Source organism: Magnolia sinica, chromosome 1 (genome assembly GCF_029962835.1).
Source record: "Magnolia sinica isolate HGM2019 chromosome 1, MsV1, whole genome shotgun sequence".
NCBI lineage: Eukaryota > Viridiplantae > Streptophyta > Magnoliopsida > Magnoliales > Magnoliaceae > Magnolia > Magnolia sinica.
In genome coordinates this window covers 50,498,526-50,518,199 of record NC_080573.1, presented here as the reverse complement: position 1 = coordinate 50,518,199, position 19,674 = coordinate 50,498,526, and the positions used below count along the sequence as shown (strand labels likewise).

Here is a 19,674-nt window from a genome sequence, read left to right as displayed (position 1 = left end):
ATTCGTACAAACTTGGGCGCAAACTGTCCCAAAACTTTAAATAAATCAAATGTTCATAGACTAAATGCAAATTTAAGATGCCCGATGGGCCCCGATGATAGCGCCGTGAAGGTGGCGTAATGAAGGTGGGCTGTGACGATCCAATGGTCCGATCACACCATCCTAGCGATCCAACGGTCCATATGTCTCCTCTAAGCAACTTACACATGTCACGAACACATGTGTAAGGTCTTCAACCTCTACAGACCTGACCTGTATCCGTCATCTAACCACATTGATACGGGTAACGCACGCCTCCTGCGTTGATATACTTTGAATGGCCTGGTGTCCGCATCAACTCCCCTCAGCTGAGAAGATCTCGACTCCGGCGAGATAAAACTCTTATGCTTTTCTAAAAAATCTGGATCTAGTCACTGCAACTCTGCTTCTGTCAACCATGTACAGTCGGATGATGGTCTATTCTTCTACTTCACTAAGTACCTCTGAAATCCACCGTTCTGAGTGGAAACAATTTGCTCATCCACAAATCCTTCAATTTCTTCTCTTTTCTCAGGTATAGCAGGCATAAGTAGTGTAGGTTGGGAAGAAAATTCAGAAATTGGCCAATGGTTTGTAACAAAATTAGAGTCTATGGGATGGCTTGAATAAGGCATTAGATCCTCTACATTGAATGTTGAACTAATCCCCATGCGAGGTGGAAGATCTATCACATACGCATTGAGCCCAATCTTTTTCAGAATCTTAAATGGTCCAGCACTGCGTGCTTGTAACTTCTTAATGGTACCTTGTGGAAACCGTTCTAGCCTCATCCTAACCATTACATAATCACCCTCATTAAATTCTTGAATTCTACGATGTAAGTCAGCTGAAATTTTGTGTTGTTCATTACTAGCATTTATCCGCCTCCTAATCTTTGCATGCAACTCATGAATGTGATAGGAAAATGCATCAGCTGACTTTGAGGTCCTCTGGGTGACTGACATAGGTAACAAATCTATGGGCAGTCTAGGTTTATAACCACTAACAATCTCGAATGGACTCATACCCGTAGACCTATTAACTAAACTGTTATATGTAAACTCGGCGACTGGGAGGACTAAGTCCCAAGTTTTAATGTGTTCACCCACCAAACATCGTAGAGGATTTCCGAGACTTTGATTCATAACCTCATTTTGGCCATCAGTTTGAGGATGGTAGGCAGATGAGAACTAGAGTCTCGTACCCATCATATGCCATAATGTCTTCCAAAAATAACTAGTAAACCGGACATCCCTGTCAGACACTATGGTCTTAGGCAAACCATGTAATCAAACTACCTCCTCAAAGAAAATCTTGGCTATGTTGGACGCATCTGAGGTTTTAGAACAAGGAAGAAAGTGAGCCATTTTTTAGAAACGGTCCACGACCACAAAAATGGAATCGTGCTTTTTAATTGTCTTGGGAAGTTCAAGCACGAAATCCATACTGATGTCTTGCCACGGTGCGTGTGGCATTGGCAATGGCATGTACAATCCAGTATTCTGCTTATTCTGTTTTGCCAGTTGACATCTTCGACATTGCCCTAAAATTTTGGCTACGTCTCGCTTGAGACTTGGCTAATAAAATCGATCCTCCACTAGGGCGATGGTCTTATCTCGACCAAAATGGCCAGCAATACCTCCAGCATGAAGCTCCCAAACAAGGAAATCCCGGAGGGAAGTGCAGGGAATACAAAGTCGGTCTCCTTTGAAAAGGAAACCATCTTTCAGTATGAACTCACCCGAACTATGCTAGGCACTTAAGAGTGACACGAATGTTCTCCCAAAATCTGGACACATGGGATACTCGTCTTTCAATTGCTCAAACCCGACAACTTCTATACTCAAGGAGTCGAGCAATGTCACTCTCCTACTAAGGGCATCGGTTGGTTTGTTATCGATCCCGGCTTTATGTTTTAGGACAAATGAATATTCCTGAAGAAACGCTGCCCACTTGGCATGCCTTGGGTTAAGCATCTTTTGGGAATTCAAATACCTCAAAGCCTCGTGATCAGAAAACAAGACAAATTCTTGCGGTAGAAGATAATGACGCCAATGACGTAGCGATTGCACAACCACATAAAATTCTTTATCATAGGTGGAATACTTTTGTTTTGCCTCATTCAGTTTCTCACTGAAATAGGCAACTGGATGACCCTCTTGGCTTAGTACTCCTCCTATACCTACACCTGAAGCATCACACGCTACTTCAAAGACTTTAGAAAAATCTAGAAGACGCATGATGGGAGCCTCTATCAATTTGCCCTTAATATCTTTGAATGCCTTAGCTGCAGCCTTAGACCATATGAACTCTCATTTTTTAATGCAATCAGTAATGGGAGCCATAATAGTGCTAAACCCTCGAATGAACCGACGATAAAATGTGGCTAAGCCATGAAAGCTTCTCACTTCATGTATGTTCCGCGGTTCAGGCTAGTTAACTATGGCCTTGACTTTTTTTGGATCTGCTCGCATCCCTACAAACGACACTATGAACCCTAAGAAGACAACCTTATCAGACAAGAACGAACATTTCTTAAGGTTCGCATATAACCTCTCCGCTCTCAGGACACTACAGACCTGCCTCAAGTGGTCGAGATGCAGCTCTTTAGTGGTACTATATATGAGTATGTCATCAAAATAAACCACTAAGAACTTCCCCATAAAGGGTCTCAAAACCTAGGTCATCACACGCATAAAAGTACCGGGTGCATTAGTCAAGCCAAAGGGCATGACCAACCACTCATACAACCCATCCTTCGTCTTGAAGGCTGTTTTCCACTCATCTCCAGGGCGTATGCGTATCTAGTGATACCCGCTCTTAAGGTTTATCTTGGAAAAAATGGTGGATCTGGCCATCACGTCTAACATATCATCAAGCCTCGGTATTGGAAACCGATACTTGATCGTGATCTTATTAATGGCCCTAGTATCTACACACATCCGCCACGTACCATCTTTCTTAGGCGTTAATAGCGCTGGTACGGCACATGGACTCATGCTCTCACCGATGAAACCCTTTCGCAGGAGATCATTTACCTGACTATCCAACTCTGCAGGATTCATCCTATAATAAGGAAGGTTCAGTAAATAAGACCCTGGGACGAGATCAATGGCATGTTGGATGTCCCACATAGGTGGAAGCTCATCTGGTAAATCGTCGGGGAATACATCACTGTACTCCTCAAGAACCGAAGTCACCTCAGGGGGTAACTCTACATGAACCTCGGGTGTAACTTCCCTAGCCATTGGGGCGTACACCGTCGAATCATCCTTTGTCTCTTTCTTAAACTCTTTTGCATTTATGATATGTAGAGACTTCGGAATAGATTTCCTCACATCCTTCATCGACTCACTCATTTTCACATCCCTAGCCTTGTCCGTGTGGCTCTTGGGTTGCAACGGATTAATCTTGATTTTCTTGCCCTTATGCATGAATGTACACACATTCGAGTGACCAAAAATCGTGACATCTCTATCGTATAACCACGGCCTCCCTAGAATGATGTGACCTACATCCATAGGTAAAACATCACACCACAACATGTCTTTATATGAACCGATTTGGATGGGGACTAAACAATGCTGGAACACAGGCATAGAAGACGTGTCAACCCAAGAAACCTTGTAGGGTTGAGGGTGAGGGACGGGATTCAAACCCAAATGAGTGACTGTGTTAGCTAAGACAATGTTGGTGCAACTACCACTACTTTGCAATTTTTGTCACCGCTCTTGACAAACGTGTAAAAAATTGTGCTTCTGCGCCAATCATCACTCTCTTCGACCTGCGCTAAAGCACATCTAACTACAGCTAGTGGTGCAGTCTCTGGTTCTTCTTCTTCATAATCACTAGCACCTATCTTTGGGTGATATTCCTCAACTTCATAATCACCCATGTCATCCGCATTTTCATTTGACTCGTCTATGACTAAGGCTTTCCCACGAGTCTTTGCCGTGCATTGGTATGCGAAATGGCCTGTACCTCCGCACTCATAACATCTCAAGTGACTACCACTATCAGGATTGGCACCAAGGACACCTTTACCCTTATCATCATTAGGCTTAGGTAGTGGACTAGCCTGCGCCCTAGGTTGACTTCCAATGTTAGGTTTGATTCCCTGAAAACCAGATCTAACAATAGAGTCTCGAGACTCAAAGCGCCTCGTGACAAGAGACTTTAGGTAAAGCTCTAACTCTTGTACAATTTGGTAAGCCTGATCCAAGTCACTCACTGCATGGGTCATAAGCTCACGCCACAGATCCATGCGAAGACCCACCTTGAAACGCGCCAGCATCACTAAGGGATCCTCCTGAATATCACACCGCATCATATACTCCTCAAATTTTGCGATGTAATCTGCAACCGACATAGATCCTTGGCGTAATGCTTGCCATTGATCTAGGAGCTTTTGACGGTAAGAGAGAGATATTTTTCCTTTAATAACTCCATCTCTACCCAATGTGCGACAGGGACACCTCCTGATCTCTCGATCTTACGCTTCGTATTTGTCCAAAATAATTTAGCTTGACCCACAAGTTTCATTTTCGCAAACCGCACTTGTCGGTTCTCAGACATCTCATATCATTCGAAATAATGGTCCATATTCGCTGACCAATCAAGGAATGCTTTTGGGTCAAGACGCCCGTCAAAACTAGGAGCATCTACTTTAACACTCTTTAAGACCTTCTCATCGGCATCATAACGGTCTTGATACTCGACAGCGGGTTGCGGATATTGCGCCCTTCCACATCCTACCCCTCGGCCACGTGCTCTACGACCTCTACCACGATTTCCTACCTGTTCCTCAACTACTCCCCCTACGTGAGACTGTTCATCCCCTCCAACGTCGGAGATTTCTCTTAGGGACGCTTCTATTTGATCCATACAGGTATTCGTGTTCTTATATTGCGCCTCAATGGCGGCCAAACGTTGGTTGATCGTGTTCATCATCTCCGTCAACTGTTCCATATTAAAAATCGGGTGTAGACCAAGTACTCTACCAGTCCGAGTGGGCATACACAATAAGACTCAACTTAGGTTTCCTAAAACATGACTCTTAAGAGATTGTTTTGACACAAGACTATGGACACCGATGATCCTAACCTTTCGAATGATGCAAATGTGGAAAAATTCAGACCTTGATTTTATTTTTTTGTTAGTCTGAAAAGTTCAGATCTAGACTCTATATGCTATGCATGAAACCCTAGAAAAAAATAATTAAAAATAATAAAATATAAAAAATAAAAATCTAGACTCTTGATAACTTGATTTAAGACGACCCAATGCAAGAGCCTGGCTTTGATACCAAAAATTGATGTAGGACGACCTAATCCAACCTTAAATGAGCATGGTATATGAAAGGGGCAGATTTATGTGATCTTAAAAAACAAATAAAATATTAGCCTTATACATCATAAAACAAGAATGAAATAAGGTTAATATAGTATTGATTATGGCCATTCATCACAAACATGAAGTATTGAATCTTAAAATCTGAGTTTAGTTGGATCCGGCGAAAGATAGAACTTTTGTCTTGCAATAGGTCCGTCTAACGACCCAAGTGGGTTTTCTAATCCAGAAAAAAATGGAATTTCCTGGATTGGGAAATCTGGAAAATTCAGAAAAGAATTGGTGGTTCTTCAAATTTAGATTTGGGTGATGGGTTTTATGTGGGGATGAAAATCTTTTGAGATCTAATGATTTAGATAAAAAGAAATAAGATTTGGCTTGTAGATCTAAAGATTCTAGGAAAAAAGGAAGAGAATGGGGTTAAAGAAAAGAGTACCTTGAGAAAAGAGAGAAAGAGAAAGAAGTAGAGGATGAGAAATCGTTTACCTGGGCCTCACACCCTCTTTCAATCACTGGAAGTCGAAGACGAAATCGTCAGAAGCAAAAAGCTCTCTTTTTCTTTCATAAACATAACATAACATGCTATAGGTTTAGGGCAACCTTATAAATTCGTAATTACATGAAATTACCAAAATACCTCTACTAAAAAAAGTTTCAAAAAAAAGAAATTCGCTCAAAATTGTTCGTAAACTGTCTCAAAACTTAAATAAATCAAATGTTCATAGACTAAATGCAAATTTAAGATGCCCGATGGGCCCCAATGATAGCGCCGTGAAGGTGGCGTAATGAAGGTGGGTTGTGACGATCCAACGGTCCGATCACACCATCCTTGCGATCCAACGGTCCAAATGTCTCCTCTAAGCAACTTACACATGTCACGAACACATGTAAGGTCTTCAACTTCTAGAGACCCGACCCGTATCCGTCATCTAACCACATTGACACGGGTAACGCATGCCTCCTGCGTTGATATACTTTGAATGGCTTGGTGTCCGCATCAGATCAATGCTTAGTAAGCATACCAATAACTTAATTTCGACTTTTGGGTCCTCCATAGATTTCTAAAAGTTAGGTAGTCCGAAACACCAATTCCAGTAGCTTTGTAGCACAGACATCATAGTAGCAAGAAGGAAAATGAAATGGAAATGGGGGAATAAATAGCAGAATCTCACCCTCATGCTTTTAGAATTGGTCATTAAAGGCGGGAGGAAAAAACTGTATCCATAATTGAATTTATATATTTCAGCTTCTGTATTGATGCTTAGTTAAGTTTATCAAAAACTAGAATCTCTAGAATTGGATTCTCAATAGATTTCTAGAAATTATAGCAGTTCAAAATACCAATTCCAGCAGCTTTGTTTCACACACAATATAGAAGCAAGAAGTAGAAAAAAGAAATAGAAAGGGGGATAAATAGTGGAGTCTCACCACCAAGCTTTCTAGAAGATCCTCACCTCTAGAATGAGTTTAATGAAGGAACCAAAAAGGAAGATTTACTTCTCAATACAACATATCTGGATTCATATCCATGACCTTATTTATAGGGATTCATCCCTATGCAAGAAAAAACAGGATTTGCTTGGTTAAGAAGTGAACTTTCTTGACCAACTTCCTTAAAAATATTAAAACAAACTGATTAATTTCTCTCTTAAGGTACTTGGCGAATGACCCCAACTGATGTGGATGATCTTTTGGTCAGCACTTCAGGGTGGGCCCCACTATGAATGGCCTGGAACTTGATCCCATGAGAGTGAATAGGACTTTTTTTAGTTTACACATGGTTTATTTGTTTATTTGTTTTTTCTTTTTTTAAAGTTCTGTTTGTTCTGATATTTTGACTAGCCTCTTGACAATGGCCCTTTGGTCCTTTTGATATTTTCTGAGAGACTGAGACTTGAGTAGCTTAATCGCATTTAGTAACTCTTTACTTCTTTTGTACTCGTGAAATTGTTTGTTGCATTTGCCTGTTACCAATAACAATTTGCAGTTCTTTTATAACACAATCAATAATTTTTATATAATTGAAAAAAAAGTAAAATTGGACTGAGGTGGCGTACATGACTTCTCAAATTGGAAGAAGTGTGTAAGCCCATGGATCAAGTGGGTTTGGAGGTTTGGGGTAGAAGTAGATCCTTGTTGGAGGAGGTGATTGGTAGGAAATATGGGGAGGAAGGGGTGGTGGATTAGGTTGTCGTCATTGTACAGAGCTTCCTATCTATGGAAGTTGGTGGCAGCAATTAAACATAAAGTATGGAATGGAATTGGGTTTATGCTAGGAAATGGGAAGAATATCAGATTTTGGGAAGATAAATGGGTTGCAGGGCATAGGTTATCTATTTCCTTGGTTGGCAGGAATTTCTCATGAGGTGGATCTCAGAGTGGCGAGTTGCTTTTCTGTTGTGGGAGAGGAGGTACTTTGGGCATCGCTGTGTAGAAGGAATTTGGCAGATGAAGAAATTTTAGAATTTATCTCCTTGCTTGGTATGATTGCTAAGGCGTCGCCGGTTAATTCCAAACCGGATTTGTTTGTTTGGTTAAAAGAAAAATCTGGTAAGTTCTCGGTGAAATCCCTTTATATATCTATAAGTGGGGAGGCTTATTTGGAAGGGATCTGCCCGACGTTTTTTGTTTGGCGGTATGGTGCCCCCTTAAAGGTGGCGGCGTTCGTATGGCTAGTGGGGAGGAAAAAAGTGCTTACAGTGGATAATCTTTGAAGAAGGAATATGACACTGCCAAATGTTTGCCTCCTATGCCTTTAAGCCGAGGAAACAATGGATCATTTGTTCATCCAATGTTTGTTTGCTAGATATATGTGGGATCACTTCCTTAAGTTATTTGGTGTCGACTCAGTTTCACCGGGTTCTATAGATGACTTTATTTTGAGTTGGCATGGCAGGACCGTGGGGGTATAGGGAAGATCAAGAGGAAAATTTGGCATTTTAAGTCTTCTAGCAGGATTATGGGATTTATGGTTTGAAAGGAATGATCAATATTTTAGAAATCGTAAGGTGTAAGCTTTTGAAGTTTTTCAAAGAGCTAAATTTCTTGTGTTGGAATGGGCTCAAGTTTCTAATAGCTTCTCGTTTGTGCTATGTTGATGGGGGCTTGTGTTCTTCTGTTTTTCCTTTCTTGTAAATATTTGGCTTCGGCCTTCTTTGAATAAAATTATCATCTTTAACAAAAAAGAAAAAAAGAAAAAAAAAAGACTTCTACAGACTACACTTCATTGTTTACAGTTTATTTCCCAATTATTTCTAAAATTTTCTATTTTTTCACACTTCCCTTTTCTTGAACATATAACTATTCATTTTTTTGAGGTTTATGCCTCGCCTCTCCTCAACTGTTATGCGTTTAAAACTGTGATAATTCACACATCATCAATATCCAACATTTAAATGCTTTGAATCAAGTTGGTGACTAATCAACCAATCCAACCCACTTTTTCTGAAATCCTGCAAAGTTTAAGGATGGCTAGCTAATGAATTAGGCCATAAATCATTTACAACCTTAACAAGTTCAACATCAGGAAAAAAGGACGAAGAAGGCAATCATGTAAATTCGATTCTACCTGGCCAAAAGGAATGCACTTGCTTCCTGGTACATGACCACTTCTTATTCCTTTTCGAGGCTCTGGAGCTACACCGTCAAACCTGATGATACACCCAACAGTTACTATATAAACCAAAAAGGCATTCTATACAAATATTAACAGCTAGTATGTTTTGAACTATGTGAAAAATTGTGAGCATTTATGGAAAATAGCATAGCTTCAATCTCAGATACAGGAAAAAGAAAATAGCCACACGAATGCATAAAATCAAACTCTGGAAAACACATATTGATTATCTGACGGTGTACGATAATATCACAATGCTGACTACAATGGCAAGTTCTTGGAAGCAACTGATGATGGATATGTTTTACAGATATCACTTTCAGTCTTTCTAGTGTCCACTTACATAGATTGAACATTACTGACATAAAATACCTTGCAGCTAGATTTGACAACACAATCTCAAATGTCATGTCAAAATAGAGGAAATAACAACCTCATAAAACTGAACTTAGAATGATCCCCATATAAGTAACTTTTCAGCAGAACCATCTGGCAAAGAAACATATTAATGCATCAAAGCAACTTCATTGTTTACTTACCGTATTTTCATGGCCTTGCACTGTTGCACCTCTATTTAGAGCCGCTCTACATAGATTAACTGGGTTTAAATCAATGGGATAAAAGTTGGCTGCCAATTCTGGTATCCTACAGTAGTTTCTTTTTTATTTTCCTATGTTGTGTGAGGTTTACTATAACTGCTTTATATCTGAACTATCCACATTCTTGCCAAAAGCTGCTTAAAGGAAGTAGGTGTTGGGAGTTTCAGAATGTTGAGAAGAAACTGATCAATTGTATTCGTTCTGAGAAATATCTTTAAGATAAATAGATACATATATGCTTCCCTGCAAACTATAGTGCAGGGGAGCATCGATGTGGGCAAATTAGGGTGACCCCATGTTGGGTAACACCATCATGTGCTGATGACATCCACTCAGACCATCAGATGTGTCACCCATATTTGGCCCACAGCCCAAAAATCAGGCCCATCAGTGATTCAAGTAGGCCACACCAAGGAAAACAGTTGGGAGGGGGATGCCCACCATTGATTGTCTTTTTTCTTTTTGTATGCGCCCACCATAAAAAATAAAAGCTCCCAAGATATTAATATCTCTTTAAAGATCTTTAAGTTGCAGACACAAATCTCTCATAATAGAAAACCATTAATGACTTGATAATACCCTTCAAGGATACTTCTAGACACAAATCTCGTAAAAATATAAATAAAAATAAAAACAAAATGAACTAAGATTGACTTAATGATAGATAAGACTCTTCTAAAGATACCCCAAAATAACCAAAATATCCTGAGAATGGCCTGTTTCACGTCCAGCCCCACAATAAAGTAGGCGAGAATGAAGGAGAGCAGGGCCAAGCCATTGCGCCCTCCAAGCCCCAGTCCTCCTATTAAACGAGGGAGGGACCCATAACAAATACTCCTCATCCAGCTAGAAAGAAACGAGTATGACGGCTTTGACGAGCGGCACCCAACCGCTGCATGTAGGGATGGCCCTGGCATGGAACAACCCCCCAGACACCATGAGGTCAAGCTTACAGAGCCCAGCCACCTTCTCTAGTTTGAGATTTGATCATGCTTTAGCTTGGGCTGATCCTTAACCTGACAATACAAAGGGACTTCTTGTTACAAATGTTGTGCCTTTGATGCACCTTTTGATGCCATTTAATGGCTGACTGATGGGTGTTATTGGCTGCATGCCACTAGTAGGCTATGAGGTTGGTGCAATCCAACATGGGATCCACAACTTGCCATGGGACTTATTATTGCGACAAGTTTCTATGGTTGGCATTCATCAAACATCAGAAGTCCAGCCAGTAGCCAAAGTGGTGTTTCAAAATGTTTTTCAAGCAAATCTAACCATTGGATCTTTTTCTTCAAGGGTGTTTTGTTAGCCTTTAAGTTTGATGAAAAATTCTGCTGTTGGAACACGTGAGTGCCATACCCTAGACTAAAATGGGAAATTAATAAAAGGTGGATGACATTGATTGTGGAAGAATTTGTGCCCGCTTGGAAGCATGTAAGAATGGCTTGTGATGTTATGAGGCGTACCCAATCTCATGGCTCAATATGTGGGTTTTTTTTTTTTTTCCAATATGAGATCCGGTGCCCAAGGGAAAGTAAAACCCTACCTCCCTATGAGGTCCAATGCCCAAGGGAAGTAAAGTCTGAACCCTAACCTTACAAATACCTCTCTCTCTCTCTCTCTCTTGGTCATGCTCGCCCTAGGAGAAAAGAAACGTGAAGTGAGAAAGAGGGAATAAAAAGAGAGAAAAAGAACAATGAAATTGTAGAGAGTCATCTTCTTCCTCCTCTTCACACTAAGGCCAATCATAGTGTGATCTCCTCCATTGGTTTCTCAAGCTTAGCGTTATAGTGAGACTTAAGAAAGGTTGGGGTTGATCATCCTTCAATGGGAATGAATCGGGTAGATCTCTTTTATTCATCAAAGAGAAATAGCCTCAACACCATCATTCTCTTGATCATTAAGGTATAGATCTAAACCATTCCTTTTTAAGTGTATGGGAATATGATATTCTTATTTTTTAGAATCGATCTAAGGTTAAAATATGGAGTTTCAAAATCCTATGCTTCCACGTTACAAAATCCCCACTATTCTAAATATTTCAATAGGTAAGCCCATGGCACCATAGCATTTATGCATTTAATAATGGGGAGCTGATCCACTAAGTATGTCATTTTGTGTTAAATGTGGCATGTGTATGATGTCTGAAACATCACGTAGGCTCCATTGATTGAACACTAAAAAGAATTTCTTTGATTGGACTGTCCTCCCTATCTACCTAATGGAACTTCTCTCACTGGATGTGGGTAGTAGCTAACTTTTGTCTATTAGTGTCCATTAGTATGCCACAAATCAAACAGTTCGGACAATCTAAAGAGTGCGTGATGTGGGACCGATGTATGAACTCAAATATTGTATGTGATCAAGTAGCAAAATTAAAATAATTAACGAAAAACATAAAACTTGCTATTATCATCACAAATATCAAAAAACCCAAAAGAAGATCATGCACAACCCTAGCCTAGGTTACCAAGCATCGTTATGCAATATCATTAAAAAAATGAAACTAGTATCTAATGTATGTAGGGACATCCAATTAGCATAGGGTAAAGCCTATTTTAAAGTAGAAGATCTATTACTAACTAGGGTGAAACTAGGGTTTAGGGAAATTGGGGAAATCTAGGAATTAGGGTTTTGGATAGAAGGGGTGTAAGGATTTTGGGTTGATTGAAGAATAGGAGAAGCTAGGGTTTGGTAGTTTGGGGAAATAGGAAAGTTAAAGATTTTTAGGTTTAGGGTTAGGGTTTAGGAAAAAAGAGAAGAGGGTTTTGATTCAAGGGTGATGGGAAACCAAATGGGACAAAAGGTGTCCGTACGGTCAACCCGATGGGTTCACACGTGTGGTCGTATAGTCACACGTGTGCCTACGTTGTCAGGGTTTAGGTCCTTTAGGGTTTAGCTTATTGATAGGTATGAAAAGAGTAAGGATTATAAGAAAGGTGAAGGTTTGGGATGGAGAAGATTGAAGAACTTTGAAAAATACCTTGATGGTGGATGAATGGATGAGAATGTAGGGATAGATGAGCATCTCGTACCTCCGTTGATGAAGATTAGCTTCACACTAATCTCCATTCCAATTCACATGGAAGACATCTTCAAATCACATGAAGATGGAAGAAGAAGAAAAGCAAGGAGCTTTTTCTCTCTTTCCCTCCCCCTTCCCTTTTTATAACTCTAAGAACTTCCAAAAATTACAATTCCAACACTGTTTTGTGAAATTTAATAAAAACGGCCCCATTTAAAGAAAATCAACTAAAATCACTCATAAGATGTCCAAACATAAAATAGTAAAAAATTAAATCCTTAAAGATGATAAAGTCTAAAAGCTAATGTGGATGATCCACAATCAATGGCCCGATCGTTATGTCACTCCAACCCAACAGTATAGATCACTCCATAAAGCAGCCTATATGCATCCTCCCAGTGTGGGGTCTTCCAGATGCTCACACATGCACATGGGGTCTTTAACACGATCAAGGGTGCTCGCCTAGCCACTGGGAAATTGGTGCGGCCTGTCTCCTCCTCTGATATGTACACAAATGTGTATGTGAAGTGATGTCCTCATTAGTGCGATTTTTGGACCATGGCCTATTCTCTACCTAACCTATCAAATGAATGGGTCTAGCCCATGTATGCCACTTGTGCAGTAATGACAGCATGATGCCTCTCATCCTTCCAGTCGCAATAGATTTGGTCCCTTAAATATTGGGAGAAAGGTGAGTCTGTCTTTTAGAAGGAATTTGTAAGGCCTCGAAGTAGAAAGACTCAAGAAGCTTCTTGGGGTGCTAGATGAAGTTCATCTTCTGCTAAGATAAGTTGTAAGGATCTTTTAGCTCCTTTACTGAGACAAGTTCTCCACCAAAGAGTTTCTTAAAGCACTTGTCTTGCAAGCTCCATGGTCACCTTCTATGAAAGTGTGCTGATTGTTAGCTCCATCACATGTTGATGCACTTTGTTAGACTGTAGTGGGGTATAAAACTCTTTTATGTTTGATCATCTTCAAAAGAGGAACATCTCTTCGCAAATATATGCTTCAAATGCATCACCAATGTGGAAATTTTCCATCATTTGTTTCTTTCATTGTGTGACAGCTAGAGAGATTTGAGCTTTTTCTGTGGTCTATTTGCTATCTCACAGTCACGGGTACTGAATTTGATATTGGGGCATATGATTGGTTGGAGTTGAAGTTCTTTCAGGTGAGAGGCGAAGTGCTCCCTGGTGTTCAAAATATCATTATTGTTACATGTAACAAAGAACTGGGATATGGAAACATGTATCAATATCATCGATAATATCCTAGATTCCATGGAATGTATCGCTGTTTGAGGGAAACATAGGGGAAACATTAGGAAAAAGGTGGATTTTATTTATTTATTTATTTATTTATTTATTGTGAAACTTCAGGAGATGTTAAAAGCACATGCTTGCACACTTACAACTCATAACATTAAAAAAAAAAAAAAAAACCCTTACATAATACATTACCATTGCATAGGGGTTCAAACTATGCACAGACAAACAAATATTAATTAACAAATATGATGCTAATTCACTAATTTTTAAGAAACAATGCAATAATTCAACATATAGAATGCACTCAGTTTTTATTTTATTTATTTATTTTTGAATGGTCATAGAATGCAATGAGTGAGTTAAAACACCCCTAGGAAGATATTCTCCCCTAAAATTTGAGTAAAAAATGTTTTTTTTTTTTTTTTTTCACTTCTAGAGTTTTGCAGGTATTAATGCAGGTATCATCGATATTATCAATAATATTGGTGATATTGTTGCATGTATCTAAGATACCATATATTTATTGCAAAGGGTTATCACCATTGTCTCACAATATAAAAAAATATTGTTTGATATCAGCGATATTCTCAACCGATAAAGTGTATTTTTTTAAAAAAAATATTATTACACCCTGTATCTCTTTCTGTATCATGACCTGTGATACTACAATATCGGCTGACATTATTGATAATAATATTCGTGATACCAGGAGCAGTTGTGTTACCTCTTGTGATTATGTTTGGGGTGGGTTGGGAGAGGTACGGAAAGAGCATGGTAGGAGGATCTTTTATCATACCTTTCCTTTGTGTCAAGTGAAGGATAAAATTACATTTATGTTGATTTGGGAGCTCATCCCAATGGAATTCAAAGGTGTGGTAGCATTTGACATTGAGAAGATTCGGGATCTAGTTATTGAAGAATACCTGATCCCCCTCCCCCCCCCCCCCCCCCAAGCGTGCCAAATGGCAACTGCCTTTGTCGGGTAGTGGAAGTTGGGAAGTAGATGGGACATCCATTGGAACTTAGTATCTCAAGCATAAGTGCATGTGGCTCTTGATGATAGAGGTTCCATTTGTTTGGTGTTTTCAAGCTAGACCGCTAGAGGGAGTTGGTGATCCTAATAAGGGGAAATTTAAAGTCAAGATCGTGTTTCTTGAATCTTTTGCCAGGCAAATGATAGTTGAAGGGGATCCGAAGAAGCTACTGTTTGGTCAGCCAATTGGAAGTGAGTGTTCTTGTAAATGAGATTAAGAATATAGTCACTTGCCTCTCAATTGTGTTTAGGTAGGTCCCTAGAGAGGTATAGCAGATTTTTTAACTAAAGAGGGGTCCTCTATACCATTGCTTTGATGGATAGTTCTTAACTACAAAAAAGAAAAAGAAAAAAAATGAATTCCTCAACTTAAGTGATTCAAAATGATAAAATAATAATTAGAGATTATTATTTTAAAGCTAACTTCTAAGATTATACTAGCATATGACAGTTGAATTTTTTTATTTTATTTTCAAATAACAATGATAAATAAATGATGTCAAACATTGATAAATAAATGATGCATCATTTAGTTGGGGCCAAATGAAACTATGCTAGGCTAGAATTGTACATTTAGCAAGTCAATCATAAATCTAAATTAAAATGAAAAGGATACAACCTATAAATGGCATGCAAATAAATGCATGGGATGCTAACCCTAAAAAAACATGTGGTACCTGGCCTTTGATCGGGCATCTACATGCTGGTGTGTTTGGCCTTCAATGTTTTGTTTAACCTACAATGACATTAACAACAACTTTCTTATGAAGACAATATTAATCAAACTAAAAATACATCACACTTTGCTAGAGGATCAAAGTTTCTCTTCCACTTCCCAATTTCCTTTCAAGGCACTTTGTTTGAGGGGCTGTTGTGGGGGTGCATATGCATCTAACCCCTAGATCAAGTTAGCCACATCATTATGATTTGGACGCCCTACAAATTAGGACTATTCTATTACTTGGTGGGTCACACCGTAGAAATCAATATACAACCACCCAAAACCTCCAAATTCACGTGGGGCGCGGCATGCGCCACATGATGGTGGAGCGGCCTACGAGGCCCGTTGGATGACATCTATGTTGTCAAAATTGGTATCATATCATATATAAAAGTGTAATAGGGCTCAAATTGTATCTAATTGCAAATCACATTGTGAATTGTAACATTTTTTCTGATTTCTTAAAAAAATAAAATGAAAACATCCGAAAAATATAGACAAATCAGGAAAAAAAACTCATCAACCATCCATTTCCCATCAATATGCGCCAAGAAAAGTAATACATATCATGATAAATCAATTGAGAACATATGTACGTATATATATCCTGATAGTAAAGAATTCCACTACGTGCAAAGGCCATCATCCAGAACGAGAGGAGAACCAACATTCTTGTTTTTTCCTTTTTAGTTTTTGCTCTCTTTCAAGAAATTTACCTTAAAAAAATACAAGAGTCCTTATAATAATTTTGTTCTTTAGTACCTTTCTTGAGTGTGGAATCATGTTGGAAAAAATGGCATTCAATTCTTTTGAAAGCGGCTCGAGCTTGAGAATTTGGGTTGTATCAACTGATTCAAGGTGTATCAACTGATTTGAGGTTTATTGGTGCCATCGTTCTGAGTATCGACAATATTTTCGTTATTGCTAGCTCATCGATACCGATAATGTTGGTAATATCAGAAATTCCAAATATCAGCGATATATAAGTATCGCCAACATATTGGTGATATTTCAATAATATCACCAATGTATCGATATTGCCAAAAATCTTTTATTTAAAAAAAAAAATTCCATTTCAATTTTTTTATGGGTGGATGCTTGTATGATGAAATGCATGGTTATGTGTGTATATGTTGCATTCATGGATGGATGGATGCATTATAAATGGATGTATATATGTATGTATGGATGGATTTATATATTTGTGTATGCATGCATTCATATGTGTATATATGTATGTACGTATACATTCATGGATGGTTGGATGAATGGATGGATCATGCATGGGTGTTTGTGTGTTGGTATGTGGATGAATAGATGGATGGTTAGATGGATGGATCCACCAGGTTTCCCTAATGTTTCCCTGAGTCAACGATACATGCTTTTAGGCCCCCCATTAAGGGGAAACTTATTATTTGATTCCTCAATTTGCCAATTTGCATCTTCTTCTTCTTCTTCTTCTTCTTCTTTTTTCTTAAATATGCAAATTTGTATTTTAGCATCTCTTGAAGTATCATTGAAAAATTCCACCACTTTCTCCATGTTTCCCAATGTTTCCCTAAGTTAGTGTTACATGCTTTTAGGCCCCCATTAACAAAAAACTTATCACATATGCATCTTTTTTGCAATTATCTAATTCCTAAATATACAAATGTGTATTTTAGCATCTCCTAAAGTTTCATTAAGAAAATCCACCGTTTTCCCCATGTTTCCCCAATGTTTCCTTCAATCAACCCTACATTTTCGAGTATCTATCGGTATATGTTTCCATATCCCTAGGAATACATGTAACAATATAGATAAGATACTACAAACACTAATCAGTGCCAATACGGTAGTTGCATATAGGTATCAACCGATACGTGTATAAAAGGCCCATTTTTCTTTCATTTTCATTTCTCCTTCTCTCATTCTTTCAACTGTTGGAGGCTTGTAGAGGGTTGCTACACATTTTCAACCACTTCTAGCTCATTTTCGAACATCAAAACACACCAAAAAACAAAAAACAAAAACAAAAACAAAAAAAAAATAATAATCATAAATTCAATGAATAGAAGCTTTGGTTCTAGGGAAAAATCCAAAAATAGGTAAAATGTACTTTTTTCATTTTTGTTTCTTCTTGCTAATTTTGTGTCCTTTCAATGTAATATGACCAAATCAACGAAAATCATACTTGATTTGTGTTATATTTGTGAAAATTTGCTTAATTTTTTTTATCATTTCCGATTTCAACAATTTTTGCCTAATTTTCAAGGATTTTATTTTTTTTGCTTTTTATAAATGTTTTTTAAATGATGCAAGAATAGCATGTGCATAGTATAGATCTATGGATTCTTGCATGCAATCAATTGTTTTGTACATTTTTTTTTAATTTGTTGCATATTTTTTGCCATTTTGGGTGTTTTTTGGATGAGTTACTATTCATCCCTTCTTTTTTTTTTTTTCCCTCAAATTAGTTTAGGGGAATTGTTGTTTTAAGACGTTGAACGTATATCTACTGTGGATATCATCAACTCCAAAAATTTTGCAATTTTGGGCCATTTTTTGGGGATGAATGGTAACCCAATGATTAATCATATAATTTTTTTATTTTTATTTTTTAAAAAATTCTTTGGTTACATGTATGAGATCAATTCCATTATTTTCACATATTTTTCATTTAAAAAAAAAAATCATTTTCTTAATCTTCTTCTTTTCTTCTTTTTTTTTTTTTTTTTTTTTTTTTTGTTTTTTCGTTTTTTTTTTTCTGTTTTGATTTTATATTAAAAATGATTATATGCCTTCGTTTTTTTTTTTTTTTTAAATTTTTTTAACACTATCTTAAAATGATAATTTTCTTTTTTGGTGTTGTTGTGCTGATTTTTTAATTGTCTTTTTCATTGTAGATTATGCCTAGTTTGTGTTTATTAAACGAGTTTTAAACACTTTAATTGTTTACTGATTATGCTTTTATTGTTTGGTATTTATTAATTATGCCTTTATTGTTTAGCGTATTCAGTATATCCCCTTGACTATCCTTTTGGTATTGACAAGGTAAAGCACATGGACACTTGCTAGATAACTAAGTAGTCAATTTGTGAATGTATGTTTATAATGCAGATGTTTTTTGGTATTGTGAACATGATATTATAGTGCCCTTACCTATAATCTATGCCTAATTTCCCATTTAATCTATAGAATATACATCATGATTCATGAAAATCAAAGATGATAGGTGCATAGTTGATAGAATCATATCAATTTATGAAATGTCTTAAAATTTTATAGCTCAAAGACTCAACAATACAGCTTACAACAGGTTAACCTGATACCAAAAAATGGTCTGATATCCTATTAAATACGTTATACATGTTTAAAACACAAAATAATAATAAAGCCCTTTTTGAGGACAGCCCAATCCTCTCACATTCAATGATAGAATCTTTATCAGGAATCATGAAGATGTTTCCCTATCCATTCTTTATGCATTGCACAGCATGTCCACCCTTTGAACTCTTTTGCTTTTATCCTAATTTGCCAAGCTTAAAAGGCCACAGAGTTTTATTATACGTCTTTTTCTTAGAAGCCTTGTATTGGCCTGTATAAGACTGTATCGGACAGACCTTTTTTTTTGTGCAACAAGTTACGAAGCTTATTTTGTTTTCTGAGAGAGACAACAACAAATTTATTAGAAGACTTACAATAAGGTGAGAAAAGAATACAACCCGCACGCAACAATGAAAAAGGATGGAAAAGAGGAGAAACCAAGGTTGCATTTACATAAATGGCCCAATTCGAAACAAGACTATTGATTTTCCTGATGACCTCATCTACTCTACACTCATTCTGGAATCACCGCTCATTCCAAGCTCCCAATAAACCAAAACCATGGCCATGATAATCAGCCTCCACTTAGCTTTTCCTGCTCCTCCCCCATTCAAAGTCCATAGGAGGCCTTCCACCGACTTCAGCATCACCCAATCGATATTGAGCAAACACAGAAAAATGCTCCCACACTCTACAAACAAAAGGGCAATAAAGCAATGAGGAATTCTTTTTTACCCGG

At 37.9% G+C, this 19,674-nt stretch overlaps 1 protein-coding gene across 1 annotated transcript in view; it reads right to left on the bottom strand.

The window, feature by feature from the left end:
* The window catches only part of LOC131248917 (thiosulfate/3-mercaptopyruvate sulfurtransferase 1, mitochondrial-like), a 91,243-nt gene that overhangs the window by 21,783 nt on the left and 49,786 nt on the right, over positions 1 to 19,674 (bottom strand). The window contains exons 8-9 of the mRNA XM_058249439.1: positions 15,586 to 15,644; positions 8,936 to 9,017 (exon numbers count right to left, since the gene is read on the bottom strand). Coding sequence (XP_058105422.1) covers positions 8,936 to 9,017; positions 15,586 to 15,644 — 141 coding nt within the window. The remainder of the gene's footprint in view (positions 1 to 8,935; positions 9,018 to 15,585; positions 15,645 to 19,674) is intronic.